The 26,396-nt window shown below is 43.9% G+C and overlaps 1 protein-coding gene across 1 annotated transcript in view; it reads left to right on the top strand.

The window, feature by feature from the left end:
- Positions 1-26,396, top strand: part of rbm46 (RNA binding motif protein 46) — a 75,956-nt gene that overhangs the window by 3,463 nt on the left and 46,097 nt on the right. Inside the window, exons 2-8 of the mRNA XM_056300153.1 lie at positions 1,174-1,354; positions 4,244-4,400; positions 4,733-4,862; positions 5,652-5,749; positions 14,946-15,336; positions 21,529-21,725; positions 24,238-24,340. Coding sequence (XP_056156128.1) covers positions 1,174-1,354; positions 4,244-4,400; positions 4,733-4,862; positions 5,652-5,749; positions 14,946-15,336; positions 21,529-21,725; positions 24,238-24,340 — 1,257 coding nt within the window. The remainder of the gene's footprint in view (positions 1-1,173; positions 1,355-4,243; positions 4,401-4,732; positions 4,863-5,651; positions 5,750-14,945; positions 15,337-21,528; positions 21,726-24,237; positions 24,341-26,396) is intronic.

Below are 26,396 nucleotides of genomic sequence, written 5' to 3'. Positions count from 1 at the left end.
CCCGAAAACGTTTTGGTGGTGTAATACATGTACTCATAATTGCATTTTCAGCCAAGCTGAATGGTATGAAGTCACAGTGGGGTCAAGTCACATTTGAGGAAATATTGATTGAAATGACAAATTTCCTATTTCCATGAGATTCCAGCAATGACTTCACTCAGCGAAAAGATAGCCCCCTATACTAAATTCAGCTCTTTCACAAAAATCTGTCATAACAGTTGGCAGAAAATCTTTGTCACTGACATTTGCACTGTGTGATTGATCATTCGTACAAAGAAACTGTTTGACAAGCACAACTTTTATACAGTCCTACGTGTGAAGATTCATACTAGCCTAAAGGCCAATTTTCAAAACAATACAGAAGTTTTTCCACCTTTTATCAATTCGATAATGCTTAATACAGAACGCATTCATAAAAAAAATGATTGTCTCAGGTGTACAGTGTAGATAGAGTAGTGAAGTGTCTTGTCCCTGACTGGTCACTTTTAGTTTTATTCTTGATGACCACAGCACAAATGTATAGCCGTACAGTAAGTATAGATTCAAAAATCTGATCCAAAAGACACAAATTAAGGAAAAAAATTGGACTATAATAGACAGAAAAACTTTCAGGAGCTACAGTATTAGCCTTGAATGAGATGGGGCAGAAGGTTGGTTTAGTGCGGGGTGGGCAATCTTATCCAGAAAGGGCCAGTGTGGGTGAAGGTTTTTGTTCCAACCAAGCAATTACACACCTGATCCTAATAATCAACCAGTAGAGTCTTTGCTGAGGAACTTGATTAGGAGACACAAGGGTGTAATTGCTTGGTTGGGGAAAAAAAAAACCTTCACCCACACTGGCCATTTCTGGATAAGATTGCCCACCCCTGGTTCAATGGTTATCAAAACTGTCTGGCCGGCCTGGGTTTAATCCACAGACCACAGGAGCAACACCGCATCGGCCTCATAGCATCCCTGCCAGGGGCAGTCCCAATGAAGAACTCTGTCCAAGGGTACAATGGCCATAACCAGAATTAGCCAGCCAGTCCTGAGATCTGAACTGGTGACCCTCCAGTTACCAGCTCATCTGTCTTGGTGCAGGGGCACTGGCTGCCAACCATTTTACAGCTTAGGCCCTCAGGTAACTACAAGTGATTGATTTTAACTTCTACTGACTGAGCTGTCTTTGTCCAGGCTGGGTGGGAAAGCCTCCTCCAAAGGGATGTGAAGTGTTTGTGGGTAAGATTCCCAGAGACATGTATGAAGATGCACTGGTGCCCCTGTTTGAAAGGGCCGGCACAATCTACGAGTTCAGACTGATGATGGAATTCAGTGGAGAGAACAGAGGCTATGCTTTCGTCATGTACACCACCAGGTTAGAGACTGTGGATATGTGTTGTGTTTGAATGGATGGTGTGTGTGTGTGTGTGTGTGTGTGTGTGTGTGTGTGTGTGTGTGTGTGTGTGTGTGTGTGTGTGTGTGTGTGTGTGTGTGTGTGTGTGTGTGTGTGTGTGTGTGTGTGTGTGTGTGTGTGTGTGTGTGTGTGTGTGTGTGTGTGTGTGAGCATTCTCAGATTCCAGAGAGTGTCTGTCACTGGCTGTTCTTTTTTCTGTCTGTTTTTGGGAGAGAGGATCATGTGAGTGTTTAAGACCTCACCCACACATGGCATTAACATGTGATCTTTATCTAGATGTCTTATTGGAAACATGCATAAGGTATAAATGCAATCATTGTAAAATGAATATGATCTGGCTTGCCAGGTCACCCCTAGAGGTAACCTGGATATCATTTTGATCGAATCTCTCCCAGAATCAGCTAGTTTTAAATGCAGTTACACAGTTTGCTGGTAAAAGTGAGAATTTACTGCCCAGGGAGTAATAAACATCATCACATCACCACAACCAATAGTCAGGCATATTGTGGCTTGTTCCAATGTTATCTACTCAGACTCACCAAGTTTGCCAAAAAACCACCCACCGATCACTACTCCTCTCCCTCATCCACAATCATTGACTTACTGTAAAATGTGCTACAACTACAAGCATGACTGCAAAACAACTTAGACACATTGCAGCGAAGAATGAATGTAAATATCAGGTGTAGATGCTAAGTACAGGAATTGGTAGAGACCTCTCAATACGATATATCTATTAAGTTGCAGATAGGATATATATTGTGATTCTTAAATATTTACAATTCTGTAATATTGCGATTTGATATTACAATTTTTTTGTGCTTTCTGGTTAATTTTTTAATCTACTACTACATTAACATATTAACAAAGCCTGAGGAAACAGATCATGCACTCTTCAGCTTTGAGAATCCACAGCTGTCAGCTCCTCGTCCCCTTTTCTACCCAATTACATTAATAATGGGGGATTCTATAATTAGGAACATCCATTTCTCTAACGCAGCTACACACTGTTTCCCTGGAACCACGGTCCCTGTCATCCTGGCTAAGCTCCCGGGTCTGCTTAGCTCGCTACCATTCTCTACCAACCGAGTCATGGTGCATGTGGGGATAGACGATGCAGTTTGTCAGCAGTCTGAACTAACTAAAAAGGATTTTAACAATCTTTTTAACTTCTTCTGGAAAATCTGTTTTTATTTCTGGTGCTATTCCCACGGCGGCCCATGGAGTAGCGCGCTTGAGCGGAATCCTCAGTCTCTACACTTGGCTCCAGTCCGCCTGCAGAGCTCATAATTTGGGCTTTATTGACAATTTTGATTTGTTTTGGGAACACTTGCTTTTTTAAAAGACAGTATCTACTGAGGGTGGTGGGGGGGGAATCGATTTTTAGATGCATCGAGATGCAGAAAACTAAATCAAATTTAAAGCTCAATTCTTGACTGGGCTATACATTCTTTACGGCTACCACTGAACCAACTGGATGGTGAAACGTAACAGACGTAAAACATTTGCGCCGTGTTTACATTCTAAGCTAGGCTACTTCTTCAGTTTCAGTGAGGCTGGGTAGATTGCTGTTCTTGATTGCCAGTCTAACACCATGCTAATGTTGTCTGCCAGGGGGATAGTCTGTCTCTCCAGAAAAAGGTGTACCCTCCTCATTCCTCTTTCAGGGAGCCTTCACCCAGGAGCCTGGTTTCACTGCGAGCAGCGATGTCCAACATTGTAGCATCATAGTTCCTCAGCAATCAGCGCGGTCTGTTATCATCATGATCAAGGAGAATACTAACATTCCATGTTGCCTATTAGAATGGGATCATTTGTTTTTACTGCAGGATGGAATTCCTGGTAGGTGTGGTAACCTACCCAGAAAGTTGGTTGAGTGGACAGTTTTTAGGCCACCTTTTCTAGGACCCTCCCCAATTGGGGTGAGCAGTGTGGTCCCTAAATGGGGCTGCTCAGTCACATGGGGGTCGGCCGAAAGCATCTGCCACTCAATCCCAGCTGCTAGCGACCATATACCCCATGCCGCTGATGTGCAGGAATCTGACTAGCAGCTCCCAGGCCATTTTACCCTACTCCTGTCACCAGACACCCCAGCACCACCAGACTTCAACCGGATATAAGGCCAGATATTGTACACCATGGTCAGAGGTGGACACCTATGCAAGGAGGCTTTTGGAGTGCCACAGGAGGTGCACAGTCCTCAGTAGCACTGTCTTTGCCGTGACAGATTGGTCCTGGTGGCAAGGGCTTATACCCAGGACGACCAGTCACCCATCATGACTGCAGGAGGCTGCCGGAAACTCCAGACTATCAAAGAACCGCCTGATGTGCGCTGCCAAACACGTTTGCTTTTCTCTCAGGGTGTGCTCCCTTAGCTTTTGTCTCAGTAGACTTCACAAGGCAGCGGAGCAGTGGTTAGCCTCTTGGGACCACTGCAGTGCCAAGATCCCCTGCCAAGTTAGCCTGAGGCCGCGAGGTGCCCAGTTACCGTGTGTGGCCACGAGGAGGCCTTGGTGAAGGAGAGGCTATGTACTGGTTGGGAAGGCTTACGCACTGGGCTGCTTCCTTGTTCATCACAAGGGCTAGGCAGCAAGCTGTAAGCAAGAGGTTAGAAAAGCAGACAGGAAGCAAGCATGCACTTTCCCTATTGCACTGTAGGCATCACATCACCCTGTGCAAAATGCACACACACCTTTTACATACACATACATGCACACACTCACACAAATAAACACATGTTGCCTGCAAAACTTCATCTTCTGACAGCAAGAACCATCAGGTTGTTGAATGACAGTCTCTTTCTGTATCTCTGTCTTTCTCTGGCACACCTCTTTGCGGACTCCTCTCCAGAGAAGCAGCCCAAAGAGCTATCCAGCTGTTTGATAATCATGAAGTCCGCCCGGGTAAGGTAATTGGAGTATGTGTGAGTTTGGACAACTGTCGCCTCTTCATTGGCTCCATTCCAAAGGACAAGTCGAAAGAGGAGATAATGGAAGAAATGAGCATGGTATTTTCCACTGACACACACACACACTCATGCATATGACACATAAAACACAAATAAGATGTGTACTGTGAAGAAGGTACACACATACACAGAGGAATCAGACACCTGTCGGGATGGTAAACTTGGACAGATATACACACTCAAACATGCACACATGCTAACAAACGGCACACACACGTACTCAAGAACAAGAAGGATATCATAGAGGAGATAAAGAAGTAACACAGACACACATAAATAGAGTGTGTGTGTGTGCGCGCACGTGTCTTTGGGAGGGTGTTTGGTCTCTTTGTGAGCATTTCTCTCTGTGTGTGTGTACGTGTACATACCAGGTGACGGATGGAGTTGTTGATGTGATCTTCTACTCCAGTGCCACAGACAAGAGTCGCAATAGAGGCTTTGCCTTTGTAGAGTACGAATCTCACAAAGCTGCAGCCATGGCCCGCAGGAAACTCATCCCTGGTAGGCCCATTTTCGGTCTAGCTGTATCTGTCTGTTTGTCGGTCTCATTTTCAATTCAGTCTTGCTGTTGGTCTCTTTGTCTTTTGAGTCTTTTCCTTTGCTTTCATATTGTTTCATTCTGCACTTTCTTCAGTCTTTCCAATTGTCTTTGATTTTCTGTTCGAATTTATTTTTTACAAGTATCTCCCCGTTTGTCTGGTCTGAGTGTTTTCCGTCTTTCCTTTCTCTCCGACTCTCAATAGCGTTTTCTGTCTCGACTATCCCATCTGTTTTCTCATCTGATGGTTGTCTCATGTTTTTTGTCCTCGTCTCCATTTCTCTCTCAGCCTCTTTATCATTTGATTGTTATTATCCCACTTCATTCCCTCACTCATAAACTCAGGTGCTAGTGTGAAGAGTGTAAATACACTACAGTATATGAACCACAGAATGGGTTGGTTCATTTGGGCTGCGTAGTAGATCCAGGCAGTTCTCATTGCTGTCCAGTAGAGGGAGATGTAACATAACGTATGAATTTGGGAACATGCCAAATTAAGGAAATCCAATCCATGCCTTTTAACTAAAGTTATCAAAACATGACACTGAAAGTGAGATAGGAAACTTACTTTAATTCTTTTTCCTAACAAATCTGACATTTAAAACCGAGTAGGATCCTCCTGATGACCTGCTGTCAAAGTAGATGGACCTACCAGCTACAGATAATTTAGCAGGTTTTGCCAGGTTGGTAGTTGTAATCTCCCACCATTACTCTCTTGACTAGTTCATGTCTTGTCTGTGTCTGTCTACTAGGAACTTTTCAGTTGTGGGGGCAGACCATCCAGGTAGATTGGGCAGAGCCTGAGAGAGATGTGGATGACGATACAATGCAACATGTCAGCGTTGTCTATGTGAGTTTTTTTGTTCATTTGTGTCAATAAGTTAACAATGGTCTGTGTCATGTGTTTATGCATTTCTGTGAAGTTTTACATGTATAAATTCACATTATCTTGTTGCTTTTGCATATGTGTAAAAGTATATATTTTGTCAGAAAGAAACAAATGGGACATAAAATTACCTCTTGCATACACAACTGAAAACTGCTCGCATATTACATCGAGAATAGGAACTCTCACAGTCCTGTAATACTCACATATACTCTTGGAATTTTTTTCACATATATAACACCTGTCACATACACTACTGAAATACTCTCACATATACTGCTCAAAATAAAACCTGTCACATACACCTCTGAAATCCCCTCACATACTCAACTTAAAAATCTCTCACAATTACCACTGAAAATCTACCACTCACACACTCCTGAAATGTTTATTATTTGGATTTTTTTCCCCCTTTTTTTCTGGTCAATTGCCCCACTCTTCCGAGCCGTGCCGGTTGCTGCTCCACTCCCTCTGCCAATCTGGGGGAGGGTTGCAGACTACCGCATGCCTCCTCCGATGCATGTGGCCAGACGCTTCTTTTCTACTGTTACCCTGAAGGGGTTTACTTGGTCTGCAACAATATTTAGGTAGGTGGTCGTGTCAAAGTATCATCCACATGAATGCCAGGACCCAAGGTTTCCCAGCAGAACATTGCCCAGAGCATCACACTGCCTGCGCCAGCTTGCCTTCTCCCCATATTGCATCCTGGTGCCATCTCTTCCCCAGGCAAACAATGCACACACACCCCGGCGTCCACATGATGTAAAAGAAAACGTGATTCATCACACCAGGCCACCTTTCTCCATTGCTCCATGGTCCAGTTTTGATTCAAACGTGCCCATTGTAGGTGTTTTCGGCAGTGGACAGGGGTCATCATAGGCACTCTGACCGGTCTACGGCTACGCAGCCCCATACACAGCAAGCTGCGATGCATTGTGTGTTCTAACACCTGGCTATCATAGCCAGTATTAACTTTTTCAGCAATTTGAGCTACAGTAGTTCTTCTGTGGGATCGGACCAGACAGGCTAGCCTTCACTCCCCATAGGTGTCAGTGAGCCTTGGACAACCATGACCCTGTTGTCGGTTCACCATTTGTTCTTTCTTGGACCACTTTTGGTAGGTACTGACCACTGCGTACCTGGAACACCCCACAAGACCTGCTGTTTTGGAGATGCTCTGACCCAGTTGTCTAGCCATCACAATTTGGCCTTTGTCAAAGTCACTCAGATCCTTATGCTTGCCCATTTTTCCTGCTTCGAACACACCAGCTTCAAGAACTGACTGTTCACTTGCTGGCTAATATAACACGTCTCTTGACAGGTGCCATTGTAATGAGATAATGTTATTCACTTCCCTGTCAGTGGTTTTAAGGTTTTGGCTGATTGGTGTATGTAAGCTATTTACGAAAGAGCAGCACTATTATGGACATAGGGTCACCCATAATAAACCTTATTCTATAAGAGAGCATATGTCGATTTTTAATGTATTAGATATTTATTATTAGCGATCTACTATATGCCTATATCATTGCTGTCTTTGAAATAAACAGCAGAAAGAGCTAGTTGCTATGTATTCCCTGAAATATAACCTTTAATTTATGGGAATAACCTGAATCAACCTGAGAGGTTTTCAGGAGTGTGTGTGTGAGGTTTTGATTTTCAGTAGTATTTGTGAGAGGTAAGTTTGATTTATGTCCCATACAGCTGCTCATTAACTGTAGAGTGGATATAAAAAGTCTACAAACCCCTGTTAAAATGGCAGGTTATTTTGATGAAGAAAAAAAAATACACACACACACATATGCTCCTGATGATTGCTTATGGCATGAAACAGGCTTGTACTGTCTCATAAGGAATTTACTTGACTCGTTGGATTATGTTGCACACTTTCCCTACCATTGAGTGTTTCGACAGCTGATGATTGCTTATAGATGGATAGACTATTTTATTAGCAACACGCCCAAGGCCGGTGGAATTTGTTTTTGGTACACTTTATACTCTGCAGCACAATAAATATATGGACAACAACAGACACTCCACATGTTATCACGAACAATACAGTTGCACAATAACAGAAATAAACATATCAGGCATAACAGGTGAATGGTGGTATTTATGCCAATGGTGTGAGGAGGGGACTATAGGGAGGAATTCAGAGTCCTTCTAGCTAGGGGAAAAAAATTTGGCGAAGCGTTTAGTCTTAGTTGACAGTGACCTGTAGCGCCTCCCTGAGGGAAGGAGCTGGAGGAAGTGATGAGCAGGATGTGAGGGGTCGGAGATCTTTGCTCGCTTTACAGTCCGGTTAGTATGTAGATATTCAACTGAGGGGAGTGGCTTGCCTATGATTTTGGATGCCTTGTTGACAATCCGCTGCAGTTTTTCTTCCGTGTTTGACGGTCTGTGCCGCTGTACCATACTGTAATAGAAGATGTTATGATGGACTCGATAATGGCTGAGTAAAACAGAACGAGCAGTTGTTTGATCTTGTATTTTTTAAGCTGCCTAAGAAAGTAAAGTCGTTGTTGAGCTATTGCAATGATGTGTTCAGTATTAATTTTCCATTTCAGGTTATTGCTGATGTATGTTCCAAGGAATTTAAAAGAGTCGGTGGTGGCGATGGGGTCTCCATTAATTTGTATGGGTGTTTTAGGATTCGGCTTGCGTCAGTAATGAGTTTTGGGGTTTTGGCTGTATTAAGCAGAAGATTGTTGTTTGTGCGCCAAATGACAGCTTGGTCTACTTCAGTGCGGTACTGGGTTTCATCATTGTTGGAGATGAAGCCTACAATGGTTGTGTCGTCTGCATATTTGATTATTTTCACAGAGCTATCCATGGATGTGACGTGGGTGGTGTAAAGTGAGAAGAGCCAGGGGGAGAGAACACAGCCCTGAGGAGCAGCTGTACTGAGGTTAAGAGGGTGTGAGGTTAGGTTATTAACCTTCACCTTCTATGGCCTGTTCCACAGGAAGCTCCAAATTCAGTGACATATGGCTGGGTCAATGTTCATATCCAAGAGTATGGTAAAGAGTTTGAGTGGGTTGAAGGCGGAACTAAAGTCTGTGAACAGGATGCATGCGTAGGTGTTTGGTGATTCCAGGTGTTGCAGGGCGTGGTGCAGGACTATGCTAACTGCATCCTCAATAGACCGGTTGGCTTGATAGGCAAATTGATATGGGTCCATCATTGGGGAGATGCAAGATTTCAAGTGTGACAAAATGATGTGCTCAAATGCTTTCATGGCCACAGATGTTAGGGGAACTGGTCTGAAGTCATTGAGGCAGGTGATCTTTGAGGTCTTTGGCACAGGAATGATGGTAGAGAGTTTGAAGCACTGTGGGGACTGTGCATTGACTTAGCGAGGTGTTAAATATGGTGGAAAATATTGAGGCCAATTGTGCTGCACAGTGGCTCAACAAAGCAGGACTGATGCTGTCTGGCCGTGCTGCTTTCCTAATGTTGCTCTCACCTCATTCTCCTGGATGCAGAAGGATAGCATTGGAGTAGGAGTAGGAGGGGATGGCTGGTGGAATAGGTTTTTCAAACCTTGCATAAAACTTATTTAATTTATCTGGGAGGTTATGGTCATTATCTAGAGGGGAGCTGGGGCGTTTTTTTTGTAATCTGTCATTTCCTTTAGTTTTTTCCATATTGTTCTGTAGTTATTGGAAGAAAATTGTTGTTCAAGTTTTGTTGCATAGCTGGACTTTGCTTTTCTTATGGCAGCATGCAACTTATACTTGGCTGCGCTGTACTGATCCCTGTTTCCGTTTTTGTATGCCCAGTTCTTTTCTTTATGTAGGAGATGTAATTCTCTGGAGAACCAGGGTTTTTTATTGCCGTAAAATGTCACGGTTTTGGTAGGGATGCACATTTCCTTGCAGAACTTGATATTTGAGGTCACTGTGTCAGTGAGTCACAAACTGCACTAAATATATTCCAATTAGTGCATTCAAAACACCCTCGAAGCATTTCAATGGCATCCAGTGACCAGGACCTGACAGATTTGGATGTTTTCTTGATGGATTTAAGCTTTTGTTTGTATTTTGGGATGAGGAGTAACACAGTGTGGTCCGACTTCCCCAGTGGAGCCCTCGGGAATGTACGGTAAGCATTTGAAATTGAGACGTAGCAGTGATCCAATGTTTTGTTTTCTCTGCTATGGCAAGTGACTTGTTGCTCATAGTTGGGTAGTTCGAGGGAAAGATTCGTATGGTTGAAATCACCTAACACGATGACAGACGTGTCAGGGTTGGCGTTTTCAACATGGGAAATGTGTTGCGAGAGTTCGCTAATGGCTGTGTTAGCATTAGCTTGTGGTGGAATGTAAATACCAGCTAATGCAATTGAAGCGAATTCTCTGGGAAGATATGGTCTGCATTTCAAACTGATGAATTTAATATAAGAGCAGTAGCAACGAAGGATTGTTGTGTTGTTACACCAGCGCTGATTGACCATGAGACAAATGCTTCCGCCTTTTGACTTGTGAGATAGTTTGACTGACCTGTCGGTTCTGAAGATAGTGAAGCCAGGGGGGATCACCGATTGATCGAGCCATGTCTCTGTCAAGCAGAAGGCTGAGCAGTCTGTCGGTTTGTGTTAATGAAAGTTCATCCATTTTATTTTTGAGGGATCGCACGTTGGATAGGATCAGTGTCGGTAGTGGGGGCCATCTCCTGAACCTGGAGAGCACCCCTGTTCTCTGTCTTCCTGCACTAGGTGTATTTCCCGAGGGTGGTGATCCAGTGTTGTTTACAACCAGTATGTCCTCTGGAATGTTGGCAGATAGTCCCAAATTGCCAAATGTAGTCCTCCTGATGTACAGGAGGACTACAGTTGTATTTCCATAGACATGATGCTTTTCTGACATAAAACAGACAAAAGTCAAGACACAGCAGCAGAGCAGGAACCGGGGCAAGCCTCGCGGCGGCATGTACTGTCGCAAAGAATTTACTTGACTCACTGGATTATACACACACATGCGTATAAATAAAACCCTGTATTATTTTGCTCCTTATTTGTTGAGCACTTTCCCTACCTCGGAGTGTTTCTTTTAACAAAGCTATATATATATATGTGTGTGTGTCTCCACAGGATGTTGGAATGAAACCTTCGATGTAGAAAAAAGCTCAACAATTCAGGAGCGAAGATATATTTTTTATAGCGTCCTTATTTATATAAATAAGGACACTTACTGTAACCATATAGGCAGCTGATGAGTACATTGAGCACGAAACAAGCCTGTTCTGCCATTTAACAACTTTGAGCTATTAAAAAATGTATATCTATCTATATATACACACACACGCCTACAGGAGCTTTTATGACATCCCATTCTAAATCCATAGGCAGCTATAACAGCTTCCACTCTTCTGGTAAGGCTTTTTGCAAGATTTTGGAGTGTGTCTGTGGGAAATGTTTGCCCATTGATCCAGAAGAGCATTTGTGAGATAAGGCACTGATGTTGGATAAAAAGACCTGGCTCGCGATCTCCGTTCTAGTTCATCCCAAAGGTGTTTGATGGGGTTGAGGTCAAGGCTCTGTGCAGGCCAGTCAAGTTCTTCCACACCAAACTCACCCAACCATGTCTTAATGGACCTTGCTTTGTGCACTGGGGCAGTTATGCTGGAACAGAAAAGGGCCCTCCCCAAACTGTTCCCACAAAGTTGGAAGCATAGAATTGTCCAAAATGTCTTGGTCTGCTGAAGCATTAAGGTTTCCCTTCATTGGAACTAAGGGGCCCAACCCCTGAAAAACAACCCCATACCATTATGCCTCTGCCACCAAACTTAACAGTTGGCACAATTCAGTCAGGCAGGTAACGTTCTCCTGCCATCTGCCAAACCCAGACTCGTCCATCAGACTGACAGACAGAGAAGTGCGATTCATCGCTCCACAGAACACGTTTCCACTGCTCTAGAGTCCAGTGGCAGCGTGCTTTACACCACTCCATCCGACGCTTGGTGATCTAAGGCTTGCATGTAGCTGCTCGGCCATGGAAACTCATTCCATGAAGCTCCTGGCGCACAGTTTTTGTGCTGATGTTAATGCCAGAGGAAGTTGGGAACTCTGCTGTTATTGAGTCAACAGAGCATTGGCGACTTTTACGCACTATGTGCCTCAGCACTCGTTGACCCTGCTGTGTGACTTTACGTGGCCTGCCACTTCGTGGCTGAGTTGCTGTTGTTCCTACAGTTGATCGTGGAATATCTAGCAGGGAAGAAATTTCACGAACTGACTTATTGCAAAGGTGGCATCCTACGACAGTGCCATGCTTGAATTCACTGAGCTCCTCAGAACGACCCATTCTTTCACAAATGTTTGTAAATGCAGACTGCATGATTTTATACACCTGGGTAATGGGTCAGAATGAAACGCTTGAATTCAATGATTAAGAGGAGTGTCCCAATATCTTTGTACAAAAAAAAAAATATATTCCGCTCATTTGTTGAGCACTTTTATCTACACCATTGATGATTTCCGGGAAAAAACGCTAGCTATATAGTGTGTATATATATACACACACACCAAGGGCGGCACGGTGGTGCAGTGGTAAGCGCAGTTGCCACACAGCAAGAAGATCCTGGGTTCGAGCCCTGGGGTAGTCCAACCTTGGGGGTCGTTTTCTGTGTGGAGTTTGCATGTTGTCTGCGTGGGTTTTCTCCGGGGGCTCCGGTTTCCTCCCACAGTCCAAAGACATGTAGGTCAGGTGAATCAGCCATTCTAAATTGTCTCTAGGTATGAATGTGTGTGTGGGCCCTGTGATGGCCTGGCGGCCTGGCATGGGTGTCTACCCGCCTACTGCCCAATGACTGCTGGAATAGGCTGCAGCATCCCCACGACCCTGAGAGCAGGATAAGCGGATGGATATACCAAGATCAATCATGTCAGAACAAATTCCATTTTTTTTTAAATTGCAACCTAAGAATAAAGCAAAACACAATCAGAAACAATTTAGACTTCAATATTAGTTTGACACATCTGTGTCAAACTAATATTTATGTTTTGTATTTAAATGGATATGAGGAAGCTCACAGCATACTAAAAATTCTTCACAACCCAAACTGTCCAAATCTCTACAAAAGAACCTTTAGACATCAACATGACTGCTCTGATCTTCTAGTCTTTGTTATATATTATAACCAAAGGTCGGATTGGTTGATATTTCAAAAGGCTATTCCTTTCAGAGGAACCAGCTAAAACATTAAAAAGGGTTGTAGAAATCAAAGGCAGAGAGCGATATAATTAGCAGGTAGGACAAATAAAGCGGCACGTATTACACAAGGGGACGAGTGAAGGTCAAGGCTTCTGCTCTGAAAGACTTGGATGCGTCCATATTTAATCTGTGTGTGTGCGCGAATGAGAGATATTTGCTCATATTTGAGGGTGTGTCGAGTAGGGTTGGGCATCGAGAACTGGTTCCAAAACTCCGATTCCAAAGGAATCGTTATGAAATTCACATTTTGATTCTGCCTATCGGTTCCTAAATACATTTCTCACGCTAAAGTTAGTTTCAGTTTCCGTGGTGGCATGCAGCTTCTGTAGTTTCCGCCTCCGCAAGTCAAATGTGCGCAATGATGGACTTTAAAGCAAGTGACGGTCGAAAGTATGGCTTAATTTTGCCTTGAAAAAGAACGGTTGGCACAGTGCAACGCCTGTGGCAAAATTATTTCGTGCAAGGGAGGATGCACAACAAATGTGGCCAAACACCCTCGCCTACACGGTATACAAATTAACCAGTGTACCATGTTTGACACGTTGCTCCATCTCCTGAGTCGGTCGGTCTCTTCAGCCAACCCTGAGCAAACGGCAAGCAGCGCCTCGTCGCAACTGGGTACGTGAAAATTAATAACGTTTGTCTTATTCACAACAGCGAGACAGCAAACAACTTATACATGAGTGAATTGCTATAAACTGTATGCAAATACTGAAATGTTTTTTTTCGTTGGTGAACGCTCGCGTATACAGCCTGAGAAGACAGGTATGCTCATTTTTCTAAACGAGCTGTTTCTAATTTAAGGAGTTTAATAACTGGTAGTCCGGACTAGGTTGTGACAGTGTCTTTATTTCTTCATCTTCATGTATGAAGACAGTTGTTGTGAATCAGACATTCACATGAATTATCTGGTCTTAAAACAGAATGGCTTGTATGAAGTTTTTTTTTTAAAATAAAATGTTCTTCTGTGAAATAAGCATGTGACCTGTTTTGATCCCGCCTCTCAAAGAACCGGAATTGAAAAGCAGAATCGGAATTGTTAAAATTGAAACGATGCCCAACCCTAGTGTAAAGTGTGTATCTACGTTTGTGTCTGTGTACAGAGGAGCCTCTTTGCCTGCAGTATTCCAAAATTCACTAGATAATTGTTTTCTCATTCAGTGTTTTTTTTTTTACTAGAGCAGAACCTCCAAAATGTTGTGTGTCCCCTGCCAAAGTAATTTGTTGATTAGCAGATGTAAGCTGTCATAGCCAACATTTTGCAAGCACAAGCCAAATTTTCAGCATTTGGCAAATTTCCACCTCATTCACAAGTGTCACAAAACTTGTGTTTGTGTGTGATCAAGAGTGGGGATCACGTGGCGTGACCATGTTCCTCATGCTGAGAGTCTTGCCTGGACAAACTGCAACGGCATAGAAGCCACGGTCACTGAACACCAACTGTGCTGGCTTGAGCATGTCATCAGAATGCCTGCCACGTCAAGTACTGTATGGACAGCTTCATCTGGGCGGCCGGTCCGCAGGCGGTCAGAAGAAGCGACACAAAAACCAGCTAAAAACATCGCTGAAGAAGTGTTGTATTGACTCTGAGACTGGAGCAAGCTGCCATCAAGGGTTCCAACTGGCGGGAGAGCTGCCACAGAGGTATAGAACAGCTGGAAATGGAGAGGAATGTGAAAAAAACAACAGAAAAGACTATGGAGACATACAACCATGCCTGCCCCCACTAACTATGACTTCATATGCCCAACATGCAATAAAACTTGTGGATCCAGAATTGGACTCTACAGTCATCAAAGAACACACCGTTAATGAGGAGGGATGTCATCATCAGACTCAATGGACTACCAGTAAGCAAGCAACCAAGATCAAGAGTAACACTAGTATCGCTCCTAAACATTTGTTTACTCCCTCTCTCTTTCTTCCTCCCTTTTTCTGTCTTTCCAGGTACGTAACCTGATGCTGGACACCAGTGAGGAGACCCTTTATCGGGAGTTCTCCCACTTCAAGCCAGGTGCAGTGGAGCGTTTGAAGAAGCTGACTGACTACGCCTTCGTCCATTATCGCTGCCGCGAGGATGCCCTCACAGCCCTGAGCCTCATGAATGGCGCCCTGATCGACGGGGTCCCTGTGGAGGTCATGTTGGCCAAGCCAGTGGGTAGCAAAGAACGAGGTGCTCAAGGGAGGAGCTATAGGAACAGGGCATACAAAGGGAACAATGTAGGAGGATGCGTACGGACAGAGGGCAGGGGAGCAGGAATGAAGGGGGGCACACCGCCACGGCCCTTTTCTCTGCCACTGCTCCAAGGGAACCCCTTCGACCCTAGAGCAAGAGGAGGTGAGGAAGAGATGCATTTGTTCCTGTGTGTAGAAGTGTGTATTTCAATTTTTTATTTTGCACATTTGTGAGGCATTTAGACTCCAAGGTGGCCTCATGGTTGGAGAGACCCCCCCTTAAAATGAATGGTCACAAGTTTAATACTTACAACAGGCAAGTGTTGACACAAGTTTGCCTATTGTAAACTGTTCCACTAGAACGACCAAGACGGTCATTATGACCGTTTTGGATTTTCAACGTTTAATAACCTTGTGGGGGAAAAAAAAACAGACCTGCTGCTCTCTGAATTCTCCTAAAATGGCATATATATGCATTAAAATGAGTTTTAGATCATTTGCACAAAAAAAAGTTACGATAAGATCTATCTAAAACGACCACTCGTAATGTGCACGTCATGTCTCTATGACTTGTTTTGGTCACATCATTTCCTTTGTGAAGTTCATTGCTCTGTCTTAGAGAAAAAAATAGCATTCTCCAGTGCAGAGAAATAGTCTAAACTTGATTTTGATTATTGCCAACATGTCTGGTTACAGATGCACCATGACTACCACTGAGGCGTTGGACAGTGGCCATTTAAAATAGTATTAAAAATTGTTAAAATGTTAATTTTGGTGTCAGTTTGTCAACAGACATACTAACATATGTAATGCATGAATATATTCATATCTCAAATTGGGTATTTATCTTGACAGACTATAGAGTTTAAAAACCGTGGTGGTCAAAATGACCACCCAGTCATTCAAGTAATTTTTAAGTTCAAGTTTTATAGGCCTTGCTGGTCCAATGTCCAGAAATAATTTATTTTATCGGACACATTCAGAAACAGTTTGTTACAAATGCAAATATAACTGCCTACACTTAGTTTGAAGAAATAATGACAAAAACCTCAAATCGGTTTATCTATTTAATGAACAATACATATTAAACAAACTAGCAAAACACTCAGCCCAGGCTATGTATGATACGGTTAGCAGACTTTTTTATTATGGCAAACTCCTCTGCTGCCCACTTAAAATCAAAGGTGTCTAGAGTGTCTTTGCAGCTTGCAGTGTGTATAAGCTGCGTCACTCTCTCCTGGTCCAGCCGATTCCGTTGTCGAAATCAGGAGCCCTTACTGCTTTCAGTAAATCATTAATTCCTCTGAAATGGTGACCTGGAATGTCATTTTTGGCCATGTGAAACACAACTTTTAATTGTGAATGCAGCTTCTTTCTGGTCTGTTCATGGGCGCCGTCGATATGACTTTTTATAGCCGTCTGTTGTTGTGTTGCGTTGACTGTGAATATATGATCTTGGCACTGGCTGTGCTCGGTGAGGGCTGATGCCCTCATGTTGGTTGACCCTTTCGTAAATCAATTTCTCCTCCCTGAGCTAACACAAAGGCACCAAAACAGTTTGTCTACCCCATCCAGTTTCACATTTCTGCCACTTGGGTCTGAAGTGGGTTCTTGCCTTCTTTGGTGCTGGACCCTCGGTTTCTGAGATTTCTGGTATGTCCTCATCAGGCACAGACAGAGGGGTATCAGTAGACTTAGTGCAACCACTGGACTTGCTTCTGTCTTTGAGGAAAAATTGGCTTATGTTCGATTGTTTTGCCATAGCTAACTGCTTGCTAATTCTACTGTAAGTCAGTGATATTCCCGTGATTCATCAGGAAGCAAATGGTTCACAGTCTTGGACTTGAAGTGGTTATTATCAGAGTCCGATGAGTGAGGCTGATAAGGAGAAAACTCCATTCATTTGTCCTTTAGGCTTTTACCAATTTGAACGGATGCCTCAGGGTATTTGTGGTGCACCCAACACGTTTCAGAGATATGAACTTCCTGGAAGTACTAGTGTACTTGGACGACGTGATTTGTTTTTGGAAGGGCTCTAGAAGAACATGAGGAGCACCTTTTGAAGGTCTCAAAAATATCTTTAGATAAGAGGGACAACCTGACAAATAGCTCGCACCACAGGGGCTGGAATTTCTTGCCACTCATCATCCGAGAAACGACTGGCATGAGGGTGTCTACACAATGCAAACTGAAGTTGTAGGTGGACAATGCTGAGCCAACGGTGACCAATGGTATGCAGTTTTGCTGACTTGTTAGAGGTTAGAGGATTATTGTCAGTTCTAACCTCCAAAGTGACTCCATAATAGTCGATCGACAGTCACGCTTATGAGCTGGATCATTTCTCTCTGAAGGAGAAAGACTGCGACTGAAAAAAACAACAGAACACCACCTAAACCATCCGGCAACTCAGGAAAGGGAAGCAGGACTTAACTCAGGCTGTGTTCAGCCGGGGAGCGGGCTGTTGACCCAGATAGGATGTTGTCGAGCAGTGGAAAGACACTTTGAGGAGCTGCTGAACCTGGCTAACACACCCTCAGTGGAGGCGATAGAGTCTAGAGATCTCTGAGGTAGTTGGCAAGGTTCCGGGTGTGGATGAGATTCGCCCTGAGATGCTAAAGGCTGTGGACATTGTTGGGCTGTCACCCCTCTTCAGTGCTGCATGGAGGTCAGGGACAGTACCTGTGGCATGGCGGTTCCCATATTTAAAAAAGGGGACCGAAGGGTGTGCTCCAATTATCGGCGCATCACATTGCTCAGCCTCCCCTGGGAAAGTCTACTCTAGAGTACTGGAAAGGAGGCTCTGACCGATTGTCGAATCTCGGATCCAGGAGGAACAATCTGGATTCCGTCCTGGCCTTGGAACAACGGACCAACTCTTTACCCTTGCGGAAGTGCTGAGTGGGGCATGGGAGTTTGACCAGCCAGTCTACATGTGTTTTGTGGACTTGGAGGAGGCTTGCAACCATGTACCCCGGGGCACTCTGTGGGGGGTTCTGCGGGAGTATGGGGTACCGGGGCAGTTGCTACAAGCCATCCGGTCCTTACATAACCAAAGTGAGAGCTGTGTCCGAAATCTCGGCACAAAGTCAAACATTTTTGGTGGGTGTCGCACTCTGCCAAGGTTGTCCCTTGTCTCCAATTCTGTTTGTGATATTCATGGACAGGATCTCAAGGCGCAGCCAAAGTGAGGAGTGTGTCCATTTTGGGAACCTCAAAATTGAATCTCTGCTCTTTGCAGATGATGTTGTTCTGTTGGCTTCATCAGAACGCGACCTCCAGTGCACATTGGGGCGGTTTGCAGCTGAGTGTGAAATGGCCAGGATGAGAGTCAGCACCTCCAAGTCTGAGACCATGGTTCTCAACCGGAAAATGGTGGCTTGCTCCTTCTGGGTTGGGGATGAGTTGTTGCCTCAAGTGAAGGAGTTTAAGTATCTTGGGGTCTTGTTCATGAGTGAGGGTTGGATGGAGCGGGAGATTGACATGCAGATTGGTGCAGAATCAGTAGTAATGCGGACGTTGCATTGGACCATTGTGATGAAGAGAGAGCTGAGCCAGAGGGCAAAGCTCTCAATTTATCAGTCAATCTTTGTTCCAACCGTCATCTATGGTCATGAGCTTTGGTTAGTGACCGAAACGGTAAGATCGCAGATACAAGCGGCTGAAATGATTTTCCTCCGTCGGGTGTCTGGGCTCAGCCTCCTCGGCTGATAAGGTGAGGAGCTTGGCGTAGACCCACTGCTCCTTCGCATCGAAAGAAGCCAGTTGAGGTGGTTCGGGCATCTGATTAGGATGCCTCCTGGGCGCCTTCCTTTGAAGGTTTACCAGGCATGGCAAACTGGGGGGAGACCCAAAACTCATTTGAGGTACTATATGTCCAAGCTGGCCTGGGAACACCTTGGGATCCCCCAGGAGGAGCTGGAGGGCGTTGCTGGGGAGAGGGACGTCTGGAGTGCCCTACTTGGCTTGCTGCCACCGTGACCCGACCTGGGAGAATGAATGAATGAAACATATAAATCCTCTTGATTCCCCCTTTAAAGACTTAATAGTCTCAATACAAATAGCTATAGCACTTAATAGGGTATCAAAATATATAAAATGTATAAAATTATGTTGTCAAGTAATGTAGCTTTAACCTTACTTGCATGCATACACCAACATTCTTCAAACATAAATAAACCTATAATATAAATAAAGTAGTTTTTCTCTCTACTCCTCCCCCCTTTTGTCAACCCTGTGAAAACTAAAAATTCTGAGGAACATTAGGTAGGAGATAAAAAAATAACAATGCATCAGTGCCACATGCATAAATGTAATAAACATTGGTTAAGATGATAAAAGATAAACACGATCAGAGATAGGGGCAAAAACCTAGATTTTAACATTACAGTTTTGTAGTTTTCCCAGACTAGGAAAGAATTCCCTTATGGCCCTCTTCCATACCAACCATTCCATTTAGAGCGACCGCTTTACAAGCCTGTGACCGGGCACGCGTTAATTTGATACCAGTCTGTTTCATCAAGTCAATACAAATCATAAAATGAGGTATAATAAGATTGATGTATAAACAATCACAGTAGCGTAACATGCTTAAATATAAAGTCCCTTCAGTCAATGACAAGAGAACAGCCGGAACCCCAAAGCACCACAACCCCAGCAGAACACCAAGCCCATTGGGGGGAGCCACTAGCCCACAGAGCAACAGCTCTGTTAGCCCCTAAGAAGCGCAAACGAGGCCCACACCCCACCGCCAACCCCCAGGCGCAGGCACAAGGCACACCCTCATGTGTGGAACCCAAGTTGCAGATGGCAAGCACAGACCACTGGTCTGGAGCTGTGACCACCCACTCAGTGGACAGGCAGTGGGGGGCCCTCATGTCCATCTATGCCCGATGTAGGGATGAGGCCTACATCTCAATCTTGTGTCTCATCCCCTGCTCCCGGGGGTATGGACAGGGCCCCGCCAGTGCCCACGGACAGCCAGACATGCGGTTCCCTTACTGGCACCCATCACAGAAAATCCACTCAGCAGGAGCAAGTCTGACAGTCTCTCCCCTGCTCCGTGGCCCACACTGACTATGTCCAGCCACTGCCGAGGGGCCCAAAAAATCATCTGGCAGCACTCACAGCAGCGCTGTCAGTACGCAGTAGGCAGGACACCACCCAGCATTGAGGACAGAGCAATCCACCTGGCTACGGGGCCGTCCCACCCATCTCGGTAGTCCTAGTGCTCGTGTCTTCTATGGACTTAAAATGGCAGGGTGTCGAATATGAGTCATCCAGGCTCATCAGACCCAGTTATTGAGTGGATTGATGGGTAAAAATGGGCTATTCTATCCATCGAAAATAAATCCATAAAAATGTGCAAAAAGTGAAGGTCTGAATACACTTGTATGTAGTGTCAATGAAGCACCAACATTTCTGTCGGCGTGTTGTACAAGCAGATAGATATATCAGGTGTATCAACCCTAACATACATGTCTTTGATACTCATTTGTGCCTCAGTTTTTGTATGGACTGGTTACTTTCTCGAGGCATTGCAATGTGTATTCCTTTGTGTGTGTGTGTGTTTACCTGTCTAGTTAATGTACCCTTTGTAACTGTGTTACTATCTAATCAGCTCTGAGAAATTAACAAGACACTCAAGTTTGTTCTTTAGCTCAGGCTTTCATTCAGTTACTTGCAGTCATCTAGAACTGATCCTGTGTCTCATTCAAGCAGACACAGAACAGGACACATGGCTGTTGGTGAACAAGCTGGCCAACACAGCAAAGGATCGTACATGAGGTCTTTTGGTCACATTCTGGTCTCTCTAAACATGACTTCATCTTGTAGCCCCTTAAAATCACAAGACCCTGGCATCAGCCATTACTGCCAAGGAATCCCAGAGCAATTCACTCAATCCCCCATTACTGTGGCAGATTTGCTTAATGGACGGAAGTACACCGTAGATATGTTCTGGACAGCTCCCAGTGGGCAACAGTGTTATTTTGTGAACCTCTCCCTCCCCAAGGCCCTTATTGTGGAAAATGAGTATATGTTCTAAAACTATCTGGATTAGCTGTTCAGGCCAGTGGAGACCTGGATCTGGCAATGTGTGGTTTTTATCTCCGTTTCATAAGTAAGCTGCCAAAGAACAGAAGCATTTGAAAATGTCCAACATGTATCAAATCCCTCAACCTCCCTTACATTATAGTTTCAGCAAGAAGATGGCTAAACAAACAAATAATGCTTCTAAGCTGTCTCTTTAGTCAGAAATCTCTCCCAACTGCTTGTTGAAATTTTATCAAAAAAAGGATTTTGTATGTTTGTGTCTCTGTGTGTGTGTTTGGACCGGCATACCCTCCAGGAGCCACAGACCCAGGGAGATGTGCAGTTCCCTTAAACTCTGGTACTCCCCTCACTCCAACCAGCCTCCGCGCCGTGAAGCCTGGCCAGCTCTCCACTGCCGTCAGCTTGCTGGAGTCATACTGTGACCGATGCACCTGGTCACCGCCTGAGTACTACCTCTTCTCCACTCTCGGTCAAGACGGCAAACTGCTGCTCATATACAAGGTTCATAAACGTCTTTATACATGCTTAATAATCCAGGTAAGAAAATCAAAGAGAGTTGAATCGGTTCATCTGGATACGTTTATTGACAGGTAGTTTCATCACTCATCTAAGTGACCTCGTCAGTCTAAACTGACAGCGGGTATCCCCACCCTTATAAACAATACATGACCAAAGCCAATGATCAGTTTAATATGCAAATATAGGCGTGACCATTAACTAGAGTTTCAATGGCCATGTGTACTAGTCACAGGATTTTGGAATGTTTGCATTCACAGCATTGTAAGATGGTGAGAGATGTACCCCCCCCGGTTCAGGGATGGTTGTTCCCTCTTCACATAGATGGCCTCTTTAACTCCTTATCAAGGATGCACACATCCTCATCCTTGAAAGAGTGGCCACTGGCCTGTAGGTGGGTGTAGACTGCTGAATCCTGGCCTGACGCATTGGCTCTCCTGTGTTGTGCCATTCTCTCAGCGTCTGTTTAGTTTCCCCGATGTACAAGTCACGGCAATCATGCTGGCACTTCAGAGCATACACGATATTGCTCCGTTTGTGCTGGGGGACGTGATCCCTGGGGTTTGAAAGCAACTGAGACAGTGTTTGGAAAATACACGTCTCAACTTTTCTGACAATCCTGCCACATCCGGAATCACCACTGGCTTACGCTTGGGCAGCTGTTGTCCTTCAATTGGCTGGTGCACTGTTTGGGCGTCCTCCTGGCTTTGATAAACACCCAGTTAGGGTAACCACACTTAACCAGGGCATGTTTAATATGGGATTTCGCCACCCCTCCCCGGCCGCTGTCAGTTGGGATATTGTCAGCTCGATGGTACAACGTCCTGATGACTCCTAGTTTGTGCTTCAGTGGATGATGAGAGTCAAACTTTAAGTACTGACCAGTATGTCTTCGTTTACTGTAAACATCAACAATCAAATGGCCATTTCACCATCTAAGAAGGCTAACGTCTTTTTTTACATTCTTTCTGGTGAACTTGATGAGGCTGTCCACAGAGTTCATGTGGTCGGTGAAATGTGGTACACCCTGAGATTTAATTTTAACTCAGGTGTCATCCACAAATCTGAACCAATGGCTAGGTGATGTCCCTGGATAGCACATCGGAGCCCTCTTTTCCATTTCCTCCATATACAAGTTGGCCACTACTGTATGTGAAGTACGTGGACTAAAGACAGTTTCAGGAGCAGACACACTTGGTCAGTGTTAAGGGTGGGGTCATTTTGTAATTTAATACAGACTACTTCCACTGCTTCATCAACAGGAACGCATGTGAAGCTAGACTTAACATCACAAGAGACCAATGTTTAATCCTTCTCCATAATGATGTCTCACCTTATCCACAAAATCCATAGTGTTCTGAATGTGATGTTCATTACTGCCTACCAATGGGTTAAGAATAGATGCAAGAAAATTAGGGATGTTATAGGTCACTGAGTTAATCATACAAACAATAGGCTATAGGGGCACATCCTTGTTTATGCATCTTAGGTAAACCATACAGACTAGGTATAGCTTCCCCTGGGTATTAACTGGTACAAAATTCTGTCAATAGTATTGTCCTAACAGCTTCAGACAATACATCACCTTTTTCTTGTAACACTGCCTGGATCTTGTTTCAGGGGCTCATAAGTATTTATGTCGCTAAGTTACGTCATAACTTTCTCATGATAGTCTGTCTGGCCTAATACAACAGTGCACCTGTCTTTTTTCTGCTGGAAGTACTCAGAGTCGTGAGAGCATTCCTCTCATCTCTACTTAATGTTGGACGGCAAATATGAATTTGCAGTTCTTGTCATCCATGTTCCTAAGCCATTCTAATACTTGGTCTGTGTTTTCCCATTGGTTTACGGGGACTTTATTCAAGATTTGATCATGTTTTTGATAATTTTTTTACTTAACTTTCCGGTTTGGTGGGGTTGATCAGTCTACATGTTGGCTTGTTTAACAAGTTCGGTTTGTGGTCCTTCAGGGAGAGGAAGGCTTGGTTCCGGGCAGTGACATCAATGCAGTTGTCTAATTTTAGGTCTGAGGCAAGTTTTTTGTCTTTCGTCAGTACCTCTCTTTCAGCGATCTCTGCGGCCCTCTTGTATCATTTTCTAGGGGGTTGCTGTATTGCTCGGGTTTTAATTTAGAAAAGTTAGTGGTTTTGTCGGCTGCAATGAGGAGCATATCATCTTCTTTTATCTTTTTTTAATCATTGTGCAATTTCTTCCTCATTGCAGCAGACAAAACCACTAACTAATATAAATTAAAACCCGAGCAATACCCCATTGGACAACGTGCATGACAAAGCAGTAGATGGTATGTCCTTCCTCGAGTGGTTTTATTTAAAGCTGATGATTGCTTATGACATGAAACAGGCTTGTACTGTCTCAGAGAATTTACTTAACTGGATTATTTTGCTCCTTATTTGTTGAGCGCTATCCCTACTGTTGAGTGTTTCTTTTAACAAAGTTATGTGTGTGTGCGCGCGCTTGTTTTTATGTCTGTTTCTAGGTTGTGATCCCAGCTATTCATAGCAGCTACATGCCAAACAGCCTGTGTACTCTTCTGGAAGATGCAAAAGAACTAGCTGCACAGTACACACTCTGGAGCCTGGGTACTGTCCAACTCACATGACACACATACACAGATGTAGTATCACATTCACACAATTGTACAGGCCCATCTACTAGAGCTAAATAGATATATAAAGAGACAGATACAGTCACACAAAATGTCTGTGGCAAGAGTAAAGTAGCAGTTTGTATTTCGGATAGATGAAACATCCTACCCTAGGTTCAGACTCATACACATACATACAGGGCAGCAAACATTTGAGCGGCACATACTCTATTGATCCACACTGCTTTGAGATATAGTATGAGCCATCTACATACATGGTAAACTGCTTAGCTTTTGGGCAAAATGGAAAGTAATCCATTGGTGTAAGCATCATATCGGGAAAAGTCATTGAAAAGGATGTTGGATTACCACCAGCCGAGCTGTTTTGTCTGCTTTAGATGCTTTAGCAGGTAACCAACTGTGTACTTTTCTAAACTCAAAAGCAATGAGGAAGATGGTGCTTACATTCTTATCTGCCAGCAGCGATTTATATTTATCTTCTTGTGCAAAGTCGCAAGCTTTTTTTAAACTGAACAGTATGAATCCGAATCAGTAAACACCAGAGGAATAAACTGGCTTAAAGTGTACTAAATTAAATTTATAATCTCTTTCACCTAATTTTCGTTGCTGTTACTATGGTAAAAAAAACAAAAACGATAATTCAGCTCACAATTCATGAGCCATTTTTCTGAAACGGTTTGCGTTATAAAAAAATGGTATTTGTCTTGTGAAAAAATCTCAAGCTTTGAATTGGAACGGACATTTGATGTCAGCAATTCCACATATGTGAATCTCACCAAGCGGTGCGTTTAAAGTGGCAGTCTTGAAGAGTTACACCTAAATGACTGTCTGTTGAGATTCCATCTTTCACTGAAGGAGTAAATCAAATGATGATTCACCTTATCGGCCAATAATGATAGCCTTGGTGTTTGCAGCCCACCAAAAATACAAAGTGAGCTGTCTTTGACAACATTCACAGAAAATAATACCAAACTGCACAAAGGTAGCAGTGTACTTTATCTGTCAGCAGTGATTTGTTCACCAGAGAGGATAGATGGGAATTTCTCCCTCATGGACCAACCAGAGAAGAGCTCTGCTTGGTCCAACAAAAATAGTTTATTAACATGAGATAGAAATTAGCATTTAATGCATTTCCTGGAAGTCGTATGGGAGTATAAGCCGCACTCACAAAAACAAAAGATGACCCTAAATGGACTAGATCTGTATGGAACGGCCTCAGACAGATCACCAACTACAAACTGAAAGCCCCCCATTCCACAAATGACTTGCATCTAGCCAACGATCTGAATGAGTTTTATTGCTGATTTGAAAGACAATGGGACAGTCCTAACACTATCCCCCAGCTCCTCCTACCCTGCCTCAGCAGGGGGCCGGGCCACTCCACAACTGCCCACCTTAGAGACCCATTCCTCCCCTACCACTAGGATGACAGTCTCTCCATCCTGGAGAGGGACGTTAGCAGGCTCGTCTAACCCTTTCCCCACCTAGCTAATAAGCTTCGAAGATAATACAAAATATTATCCTTGTTGTGTCAGTACCATGCTCTACCATTTGAGCTTCAGAGGATCACAAGCCAAAGATTACACTGGACAACAAAGTTTTGGGTGTATTTTATTTATTTTGGGCTGCTGATCATGAAGATCACCTTAAAATGTTTCTATCACATACCGTTTTGTATATTTTAAGTCTACTAGTATGTTGCCCACAAAGCAAGCTGTTTTGGTCAGTCTAAGCATGCCTGGGCATGCACTCAGTGTAGGTGCTATGCAAATGTTGTCTTAGCCAGGTTAGATGCTGGCAGACAGGCTATAAAAGCTGCTCACATTTACAGATGCTGTTTGGATGGATGTTGATGCACATGTTCTTCAGGCAATAGCATAGTGAGTATACTTAACAATAGGATTTATTGTCTTCAGGAAGATTTAATACAGCAGAAATGTCTCATCAATGTTGTTACATCTGTGGTGAGTATACGCTTAAGGCTCAAAGACACACCATGACTGCACTTATTAAGATAGCCTATGAGCTCT

Source organism: Lampris incognitus, chromosome 20 (assembly GCF_029633865.1).
Source record: "Lampris incognitus isolate fLamInc1 chromosome 20, fLamInc1.hap2, whole genome shotgun sequence".
Classification (NCBI taxonomy): domain Eukaryota; kingdom Metazoa; phylum Chordata; class Actinopteri; order Lampriformes; family Lampridae; genus Lampris; species Lampris incognitus.
The sequence above is the reverse complement of the archived record's forward strand: the minus strand, read 5'-3'. Positions and strand labels throughout refer to the sequence as shown.